This window comes from Oreochromis aureus, linkage group 11, assembly GCF_013358895.1.
Source record: "Oreochromis aureus strain Israel breed Guangdong linkage group 11, ZZ_aureus, whole genome shotgun sequence".
Lineage (NCBI taxonomy): Eukaryota > Metazoa > Chordata > Actinopteri > Cichliformes > Cichlidae > Oreochromis > Oreochromis aureus.
Window position 1 is genome coordinate 36769419 of NC_052952.1, and position 10637 is coordinate 36780055.

A 10637-nucleotide genomic window follows, 5' to 3' on the forward strand; every position below is an offset into this window, starting at 1 on the left:
GCGACAGTGGGAAGGAAAAACTCCCTTTTAACAGGATGAAACCTCCGGCAGAACCAGGCTCAGGGAGGGGCGGGGCCATCTGCTGCGACCGGTTGGGGTGAGAGAAGGAAGACAGGATAAAGACATGCTGTGGAAGAGAGACAGAGATTACAGAGTACAAGATACCTTTGTTGTGTCCTGGATTGTTGATTACCTGACAGGAAGTATCAGGATCCTGGTTAATTTGACCCAGTGTTTTGAGTTTCTTAGATTTTTATGTTTATGGTTTATGTGTAAGTTCATTTAGTAATCTTAAACCCATTTCTGTTTTGCCTAGGTTGCCGTTATAGTTCATTGTGTCTTCGCCCCTGTGTTTCGGTCTCCCTCGCCCTTCATGTGTTTTGGTGCCCCCCACCCCCACCTCCCCAGCCATCATGCTCTGTTTGTGCTTAGTTATGTCCATGCCTCATCTCTGGTCCTCTTTTGAGCTGTTGAGGCTTTGTGTGATCTGCCTTTTGACAAAGGAATTAGCCGGAAAGATTCGACACATTGACGGGGCTTCATCACACCATCACTAGTCACCACTGTTCCAAGTTTTCGCCATGCGTGGTTCTCACCATGGTGCACTGGAGTCCCAAAGCCTTTCTTTCAGCTGTGTTGCTTTTTGAGAACTTTTAGTCAGCTTTACTTTGTCAGCCTGCTTTTATTTAAGTGACTTCTTCTTTTTTTTTTATATTTACTCAGTTGGTCTAATAAATTGTTTAACGATTCTGTTGTACAAATTAAAGTAAATGAAGTAACTTCACCTCAGAAAGTAATAAAATATCAAAGAACACATGGCAAGGAAAACTGCTGCTGACTGTGAGAACAAACTCGACTGTCAAACCACTAAGACTCAGAATGATAAAAACAAGGAAAGAAGGGGTGGTTTTTACAAAAAGCACAAAGCAGTGAGATAAAAATCTGTCTGCCTACAAGACCAAAATGAGATTGTGATTCTCACAACAAGATAAATGGCTCCCCTCAGGGTGGAAACTGTTGAAGAAGCTGTTTTCACCCAGATACCAAGACCAACAGAATGGCAATGATGGAACAATCATCCACTATCAGATGGCATTACAGCAAATCAAAAGTCAAAAGGACCACGAATAACAAACACTAGAGGGCACCACTGCTGTGCCTGACAGCATACATCTTTAACAACAACAAACAACAAAAAGTGGATGCACAAGATTTTAAATAAAATAAATAATACTAATAATACTACTAATAATAATAATGATTATTATTATTATTATTATTATTATTGTCATCATCAATAATAATAATAATAATATGGACCTCATAATGCAACGTTATTGATGCCAGTTGATGTTGTATAAAAAACGTCTAAAAATGTAAAAACAAGAAAGAAAGAATGAAGCTTACTGTCAGTAAGCTTCATTCAGTGACAGTGTGGTGAGAGATGGAAAAACAGGCCTAATAGAAAGAATTTGCTATTTGTTTGTTTGTTTTGTACGCGTATTTGTTTCTGTGACAGAAAAAAAATTTTTTTTAAGTTATCACAGGTTTTGGGATAGGTATCTCATGTTAACTAACTCAAAATTTCAAATTATTAAGTCAAAAATTGGCCTTATCTGATTTTTTTTTTTTTTTTGCCTAAAACTTGAAACTTTGAGTTTTTAAGTTGGCACTTTGAGTTAGTATCATTGGCAAATTTCGAATTACTCAGAGTTTTGAGTCAATGGAAATACTGAAATATCTGTCTCGAAACTTCAAGTTTTGAATAACAGACATCATTTTTTTCTTTGCTTTTTTCTTTTTTCTTGGTTGGTGTTTGTAACGCTTACACTCCACTTCAGCAGGTGGCGCTAACGCACCTCTACAGTGATTTTCCAACCGCCGGTAAGCACTACGGAAGCCGTAGAGGAAGAAGAAACACGAAGATGGAGGATTTTGTGTCTGTTGAGAAGAGTCCGGTGAGAATCAGTTCCCCCGGTTTTCCTTTTCTTACAGTGAATTCTGTGTGATGGGCTTTCGTAAAGTGACGTGTTAGCGTGTGTCTGTCAGCGTGTGTGTGTCACAGTTTGTTTTGCTGGTCGTTAAAGCGGTGAAACGCAAACCTGCCGATTCATTCTCAGCGCCGCTGCTATGTCATCCAGTTAGCCGCTAACGTTAGCATCACCTTCGCAGAGCTCAAGGAAAATGATTTGTTTCCAAGTATGTGAGGAGTTTGTAAACTTGTACTCAGTAAATGTGTGTATTAATTAGTCAAAGGATGGTTTAATTGTGGAACTCGGTGTTTTAAGTACCGCAAAGTAGTCTGTTATTGGTAGCTAGCTGTGAAAGTAGCTAATGATTGTGATGATTGTGTAAAGCAGCTGCTGTGCAGGTCTCTGTGATCTTGGATTTGTCCCTGAATGCTGAGGGCTGTTTGTAACTCCACATGTTTGTGTTTTTATTGTCGCCTTCGCAGGAAGACATGCCGGCGGTACTGAGCTCCAGACCTCAGACGGGACTCTCCTTCCTGGCACCAGAACCAGAAGATCTGGAGGACCTGTACACCAGATACAAGGTCTTATTAACTGCTCTTTAAGTTTCACAGTTTCACAAGACTACAGGAATCCTGAAAAATCCTCCTATCGTGAAAAGGCACTGTTGGTTCTATAGGAGGTTGCATTGAATGTTAAGCAGATGGTAAATGGACTGGTTCTTATATATCTTTGTACAACTTGCCTCATTCAACCATTCACACACCTGAGTGCTTTTAATGCACACATTCACAACTTGGGGTTCATTATCTTGCCCAACTAGGGAATTAGAACCATCAACCTCACAATTAGGTGACCTGCTCTACTTCCTGAGCTGGGAAGGTGAGAGGTGGGGGGTTCATGTAGAAGGCAGTTAGGCCGAAATTAGTGGGTTTTTCTGATTTCAAAGCCCTTCTCACATGGGCATCAGCAGGTCTCTGCTTGGATGTGGTGGAAGACTCGGGAGAAGAAGTGCAGCCGACTCAGTTGATCTGCTTCAGTAGCAAACAGCCGATTAATGGCGACTTCAAAACACACCAAGTGAGAGACGCATACTTATTTGAAGTCCACCGCCTGGAAAACATACGTAGTTGGTGCATCATAAATCCAGGATTATACTTTGTTGGGTCCACTTGACATAAATGTGGGTGCATGTATCCTTTTGGCTTCAACCAAACAGAGTGTGACAGGAACAATCTACACTAATTTTTAGTGTCCGCAGCTTTCTGTGTCCACTTGCATTTACCTTACTCTTGCTGTTGTCGCCCTCACAAACACGCCAGAAATGGTGTCACAGCTGTTGCCACGTGTTGCGCTCTGGTGTCATTTCAGCTTGTCACACACACACTCTGGTGTGAGTGGCACATCTGTGTTTATGGTCATTTCAATTACATATTTATACATGAGCTCAGAGGGCTTCGTATGAGATGCTGAAAGAAAGAAAAGAACCCACTAAAACCTTCACCATCACTTTGTTTCACATTTCCACTTCTTTTGTACCTATACCAGCACTAATGCTAAGGTTTGTTTCTTATTTGGAACCCCTGATATTTAGAAGACTCCAGCATGCTTCAGGCTACGTCTACACTAATTTGGATAAATTTGAAAACAGCATTTTCGTCTAAAAACGCTCCTCGGCCACACTATTGTTTTCATCCACACTGAAAATGCTACGTTCCTGTACTGCAGATGTGACCTGCAGCTCCACCTTCATCTCCAGCAGGCTTTCACGCTGCTTTTCTTCTCTCCTTTTTTGCTGTGTCTTTGCAGAAGCTGCAGCAGGAGCTGGAGTTCCTGGAGGTGCAGGAGGAGTACATCAAAGATGAGCAGAAGAATCTGAAGAAGGAGTTCCTGCATGCTCAGGAGGAGGTGAAGAGGATACAGAGCATCCCTCTCGTGATTGGCCAGTTCCTGGAAGCTGTCGACCAGAACACAGCTATTGTTGGTTCCACTACAGGTACTGCGGGGGCAAAAAGGCAAACTTTAATAGAGCTGCTAAACCATGAAAAAGTCTGAAACAGTCATGAAACGGACTCGCATCCTCATCATCAGATTGCCCTGTGGTGCCAACAGAAAGGATTGTATGATGTTTGAGAGATGAAGGTTTAAAGGTCTGATTAGGATTTCAGGGCTTTCTATTGGCATAAATGGAATATTACATCATTTGGAAATAAGTAATAATAGTTTTTTGCTACCTTTCAGCAAGCCCTTTAACCTGACTGTATGATAAATAATTAAACCCATAGATTATAAATGAATGAAGATGCACTTGATTCATAAAGGCTTTATCATGTTCCAGCTTTCAGAGTCTGTTGGGAAAACGTGGATGAGATGTTCTGTGTGCCGTCAGTTAGTCAGTGTGGCGTGTACGCCTTAAATGTGTAATGAGCCCTGCTCCTCCTCCTCATTCCCTACTGTCAACCTTTCAGGGTCCAACTACTATGTGCGGATCCTGAGCACCATCGACAGAGAGCTGCTGAAGCCCAACGCCTCAGTGGCCTTACACAAGCACAGCAACGCTCTGGTGGACGTGCTCCCCCCGGAGGCCGACAGCAGCATCATGATGCTGACGTCAGGTACGAGGACTTGAGGCTCTGACATGTTCAAGCGCTGCCGTGGAAACTCATCACAACGGCCCAGAGCTTTCTTTGTTTCTGCGCTCGCAGCTCATTACAAATATCTGAAGCTGGTGTGTTCACTTTAAACATCAGAGCTGGTTTAACTTGTGTGTGTGTTTCTGCTTCCAGACCAAAAGCCTGACGTGATGTATGCCGACATTGGCGGTATGGACATTCAGAAGCAGGAAGTCAGAGAAGCTGTGGAGCTGCCTCTCACACACTTTGAGCTCTATAAACAGGTCAGATATTCAAGTGACATTTTCACACCCGTCCTGGTCCACACTGCTAACGCCAGACGCACAAACGGTAACTAAAGCTGGTCTTAGCAGTGCAACACAAAGATTAAAAAAAAAAAAAGGCAGTTTTAAAAATGTAAACTGAGATTTACACTGAGCGCAGTGGTCGTCTATGCTTCCTAGACATGCTCCAAACTACTCACATGACTTCTGGCCACAGGCTGTATATAAAGTATGGACATTGTGTCTGCGTTTGGAAAGTGAAGCCAGTGCAAACCTTAACCTTGATTCTTTCTAATGACCTGCAGGGCCATTATTGTATAGATGTATATGAGAGAATTAACTTACAGGTCATCTGATCTGTGACCTCAGTAAAAACCTTCCTAGGTTTATGATCTCAGTCGCTGTTGAATAAAACATGTTAATTTTGTACATTTTAGCTCCATGAAAGTTTAAAAAAAAAAAAGAAGACTATCATTGGGGGATATATGTAGACTGTAGTACACAGCTACTGCCAGAAGGTGGCAGAAATGCATGAAGATGTTTGTCAACAATGACTGTGCAACAAATGTAAACAAAGGATGCTACATGACTTATTTTTTTATCATGAACCACTCGGTCATATTCAGCCTTCTGTCTCTTTCCTCAGATTGGCATCGACCCTCCCAGAGGCGTCCTTATGTACGGACCTCCAGGCTGCGGTAAGACCATGTTGGCCAAAGCCGTGGCTCACCACACTACAGGTAAGTGCAGCAGGACGTGATGTACACCTGTAATACATTTTCCTTTAACCTTAAAAGGCTTTAAAGACTTTTAATGTGATTTTTATAATAAGTTGTGTTTCACTGATTTTCTCTCTGCAGCGGCGTTCATCCGCGTGGTCGGCTCCGAGTTTGTTCAGAAGTATTTGGGTGAAGGTCCTCGTATGGTGAGGGACGTGTTCCGGCTGGCGAAAGAAAACGCCCCCGCCATCATCTTCATCGACGAGATCGACGCCATCGCAACGAAGCGTTTCGATGCACAGACCGGAGGTACGAAACCGCCCGACTTTTATACATGTTTTTCAACCATTTTCCTGTAAGCGACTGTATGCGTGAAGAACTCGACCGTCTAACCTCGTCATGTCCTCTGCAGCTGACAGGGAAGTACAGAGAATCTTACTCGAGCTACTCAATCAGATGGACGGATTCGACCAGAATGTCAATGTCAAGGTGAGCCGAGCCTCTTAACTGTTTCCCCCTGTGGCTGCACCACCTCTCTGCATGCTGACTCGAGCTGCATCTCCATTCACTGCATCGTTATCACTGCGTCTGCTGTAATCCAGCTTAGAGAGCCTCCCCGAGGCTCACGGCGTCATTCATCAGGACTTTAAATGGACACTTTGCCCTTCAGCTGTTTACACATGGAGCGTTGCTAAAACTTGTACAAAGAACTCCTTCCCGTTCTGATGAATGCTATAACCCAGGAAGGTTTTTGGGACAGATTTGTTTTTCTCTGCCAGAATAGTTCTTACAGTGAGAAATGTGCCAGAACCTTTGATTAAGGTCCGTAAATCCAAAGCTTGCAGGAAATTGGTGGTTAAAATGTTACAAATGTGCGCTCATTTTAATCATTAACAGTTTTTATTTGTGCTTATTTATGTTCATATGTGAGGATATTTCATCATATGTAACAGATTTATGTAGTGTTAGTGATTTATGTAGTGTAAAGCTGCGTCCACTCCTTGTGGTCTAAAGCTTGCTTTGAAGGTGACTGCTGGTCTATTGCAGACATTTCCAGGCTCCGGTTGCCTAGGTAACCCACTAATGTATTTACTGTCAGGTTATATGTCAATCGGCCGTTGCCTGTGCTCTCATTGGCAGTCACTTGAGGCGATCGCCTGGAAGCTGAGAAAAGTTTCTCGGGTTATTTTCTGTTTTTTATAGTCGCTCGACGTGGGGAAATCTCACTGAGTTCATATGGTCTTCAGTCGCCACGTTGCTTCCAGTTTGGACGCAGCTCAAGTTGAGAGTAGTCCTCCAAAGAAATAATTATCCACTCTTTCAAATCGTTTCTTCGCCATATTTCCAAAATGAGCACCGCTTCAGTTTAACGCCTTTAATGAGGATCAGTCTGCCTGTCGAGTTGCTGGTTTGGACCACTTTCTTAGTATGTTTATCTTCTTCTAACTCTGTTTATTCTGGGAAAAGATCCATTCTTAGACTAAATTCCTAACATATCACAGATGTTTTCATAAGTTCTTGTCCAAAGTGTCTGAACTTTACGTGACATACAGCCTGGAGTAAATCATCCTCCTGTCCCGTCCAGTAAAAACAACACACATCTCTGAAGTTAAGTAACCTTTAGTTCATTGACATTAGTTTATTCTTCCACAGTATCCAGTCCCGTTCTTCATCTTCCCAGCAGAGAATAATATACAGATACTGTGTGTTTTCTCCCAAAATTCAAAATGACTTTGTCAAGAAGTTCAGCAGCTCTCAGAGCGTGTAAATTACATCTAAAGGTCCGTAATGGCAGATCGCAGAAGATTTCAAGAATTGAGATCTAAGTATTCCAAATGTATCCAAACTGGTACTTCATATAATAACCATTGTAAATAAATGGCAGATTAATAATACATAAAGCTCATTGTGCGTAATCTTTTTATAAATAGTCGCAAATGACATGAAAAAGCAAAGATTTCTAATAACACGACGCAGGCTCACTGCAGCTCGACGGTGTTTACAGCAGTATGTGGTCACTCCCTCCTGTCCTCCATCACCTCCACCTGTTTGTTTTCTCCTTATTTTTCTGTTTTTCATTTGAACAGCCTAAGAGTTCAAGGAAACCCCCGTGCAGAGACACTCCAAGTTAAAGTTAAAGAATAATCATGTCTCTGGTTTTGCCTTTATTAAGTGAACACATCACATGTCACAATATGTTTACAATCATGTGCTTTAATAACATGTGAACCACCTTTCCCCTTCCTAAGGTGATCATGGCCACCAACAGAGCCGACACTCTGGACCCGGCTCTGCTCCGTCCGGGTCGTTTGGACAGGAAGATCGAGTTCCCGTTGCCCGACCGCAGGCAGAAGCGTCTCATTTTCTCCACCATCACCAGTAAAATGAACCTGTCAGAGGAGGTCGACCTGGAGGACTGTATCCTTTTGGCCCTTAAGCTTATTTTGTTCCCCTCTCTGCAGCGTTCACCACAGCACGTAGTAACTGTCTCACTTCAGTTTTTCTCATTTAAACAGGTTCTAGTTTTGCTTCTACGTTGTTGCGTTTCGTTTTCGGCTCTGGGCCGTTGACTTGCTTGGCTGGAGGTTTTATTGTGTTCAGACTGCGAGTCCTTCCATCTGCGTTTACTTTTGCATGCCTGTCGTGCCCATCATTCACTTGGATTCAAGGCCGAACTGGTTCAACACTCTCGTTTTTGGCATAAAACACACCAACGGCTTGCTTTGCATTGTAAAGTGTTAGAGATGAAAATGTGCTCCCTGCGTACTGTTTACATCGCACCGCCTCCTTAGACACCTCATTGCTGCTGCTGATTCATGTGTTTGCATTGAATGCTGTTTTTGTTGATTCGGCCTTCACTGACACACAGATGTGGCCCGACCAGACAAGATCTCTGGAGCTGACATCAACTCCATCTGCCAGGAGGTGAGCTATGAGCTACAGCAGCTTGTTTACACTTTTTTAAATAATTTATCTTTGAGGTATGAGTTATTAGTGCCGGTGTCTTAAATACAGTTTGGAGACGTCTTAACATTTGATCTGCTGTGAGCTGAATGATACTTCTACCAGCCAGTTTTAAATGTAAAAGCTACTTTGAGCCGTTCGCTCCACGTTTAAATTTGGAAGAGTTTTACGCCTGATGCTTTTCCTGACGCCACCTGAAGGGGATTTGTGTCACCAGCTGGAATTGAATCGGCGACCTTTTGTTGACGACCTCTTCCTGAAAGCGTCGGCTCGATTTCAATTTAAAGCTACAGGATCTGAAAACGTGGACAAAAACCACCTGTGTGGGATTTTGTGTTGATTCTGGGAACTTTAAGTTGGACTTGTAATGGTTTGTTTACCTTATTTACTTTCATTAATAAGATAAAACTGATTACTTTTCTTCTTGTCTTGTCTCAGGCCGGCATGTTGGCAGTGCGAGAGAACAGGTACATTGTCCTCGCCAAAGATTTTGAAAAAGCCTACAAAACGGTCATCAAAAAGGACGAGCAGGAGCACGAGTTCTACAAGTAGACAGAAAAGACCATCAGGAAGAATAAAGAAGATGTCCAGACACACGTCTGTTAATGATTTCCGTCTTGTGTCTGTAACTACGGCGAGTCTTTTGTGAATTCACGACCTACGTTGATTTTTGGACTAAATTTACTCACTGTGGCACTCGTGGCCTCACGTCAACCCAGCCCTGTGTCACACCACCATGTGAAGGAGTGTGTTTTCCTACAGGCGCTCCTCTGATTCCTAAAAATATCTGCCCTGACTGTAGCTAGGATAGAGCATTTGTATCTGTGTGTACTCTGAATAACCCGAGAAATACATTAAAGATGTTTTCCATAAAAACAGGAAATGATGCTGATTGTTTTTCTACCTCTGGCTGAGCGATTAGAGCAGCAACAAGTGTGTCTGTTATTTGATTGAGAAAATAAAGTGGGAGATCACTTTAATTGATTTAAACACACAGTTTTAGGGTGGACGTTAGAGCCACGGCATTTTTAGATGCTTTGATGTTGACTTCATTTTTCAGACCCAGCAGTCGCTGCGTTGTCACCAATCCAGACCAGCCTCTTCATTTCATCTTTGTGCGTACTGAAGCATCCGTTTAGACCTGATACTCTCTCTCTGGGTGGGAACTGTTACTTGGCTTCATCATTGGGGATCAAACAACGCAAAAGTTACCTGCTGTTCTTTAATGGCTGAAGTAATATCAGGTGCAATCACAACATTTACCAGATAAAATAGATAAATTTATTAATCAGCAGCGGGAGCCGTACATGAGATAAATGTAGTCCCGTGTGGATAAACTCCTGCCGTTCTTTGGCTTCTGGAGTTGACAGAGTCGACTCAGATGGATGCCGGTGCTGGGCCGAGCATCTCGGCGAACCCTTGAGTCGAGCTGACGCGGCAGAGCCGGTCTTTGCGTCTCTGTTTTTAAGTCTGCCCATGAGTTAAAGCATTGCAGCTGGAGGTTACCGCTGCCCCTTGAAGTAGGAGGAAGATGATTAGGAAATCAAAAACACAAGTAAAACAACCGCCTGTCCATCAGAGTGGTGGTACCTACAGGGGTGTGGTAGGAAGGACGTAGGTGACCTGGTTGAAATAAAAGGGACAGAGCTGCGGGATCGCTATTTCTGGGCAGGAGGACGTCCTGGTGAATATCTGATCCATCCTGTGGTTTCTCCCAAAGCACTGTTGAGGGAAGAGTCTGTACCACAGGCCTGACACCAGAGCATCCGTGCTGCTTTGAGCTGCTGAGGGCCTGACAGGAAGTAACCTGTAGTGAGGTGGCTGTGCTGTCATCTGGATAACTGTTATCTTGGTGGAAACAGGTAAACACAGGTGATTCAGTGCAGAGGCAGCCACAGCGATCATTCATGTAAACACTTGTCTTCTGAAAGCATAAATGTTATCATCTCTTACCTTAAATGTGTTCGTAACCTGCTGCAGGCGATGAGTGAGTTGTTTGTTTATCTTTAAATTCCAGCTCATCACAGTTTTAAATGACGACTTTGGAATGGGTATACAGACTGTATATTAAAGATGGATGGGTCCTCG

General features: G+C 43.0%; 1 protein-coding gene across 2 annotated transcripts; it reads left to right on the top strand.

Annotated features, from left to right (window-relative positions):
- Positions 1–1831: 1831 nt before the first annotated feature.
- Positions 1832–9432, top strand: psmc4 (proteasome 26S subunit, ATPase 4). 2 transcript variants are annotated; one of them, XM_031746515.2, is made up of 11 exons: positions 1832–1958; positions 2456–2554; positions 3780–3966; positions 4439–4585; positions 4757–4866; positions 5513–5606; positions 5727–5894; positions 5998–6074; positions 7835–8003; positions 8455–8510; positions 8988–9432. In XM_031746515.2, the coding sequence occupies exons 1-11, from the start codon at positions 1926–1928 to the stop codon at positions 9099–9101; spliced, it is 1254 nt and encodes a 417-aa protein (XP_031602375.1). In that variant the 5' UTR covers positions 1832–1925; the 3' UTR covers positions 9102–9432. The 2 variants fall into 2 exon arrangements, with proteins under 2 accessions (XP_031602375.1, XP_039476011.1); XM_039620077.1 differs by lacking the exon at positions 1832–1958 and adding an exon at positions 1994–2199.
- The last annotated feature ends 1205 nt before the right edge of the window (positions 9433–10637 follow it).

Bases quoted from the DNA above. Each gene is read 5' to 3' on its own strand.
- psmc4 (XM_031746515.2), top strand. From the start codon at position 1,926: ATGGAGGATTTTGTGTCTGTTGAGAAGAGTCCG. The intron at 3,967-4,438 runs GTACTGCGGGGG...TCAACCTTTCAG, and splicing joins TATTGTTGGTTCCACTACAG to GGTCCAACTACTATGTGCGG. The intron at 5,607-5,726 runs GTAAGTGCAGCA...TTCTCTCTGCAG, and splicing joins CGTGGCTCACCACACTACAG to CGGCGTTCATCCGCGTGGTC.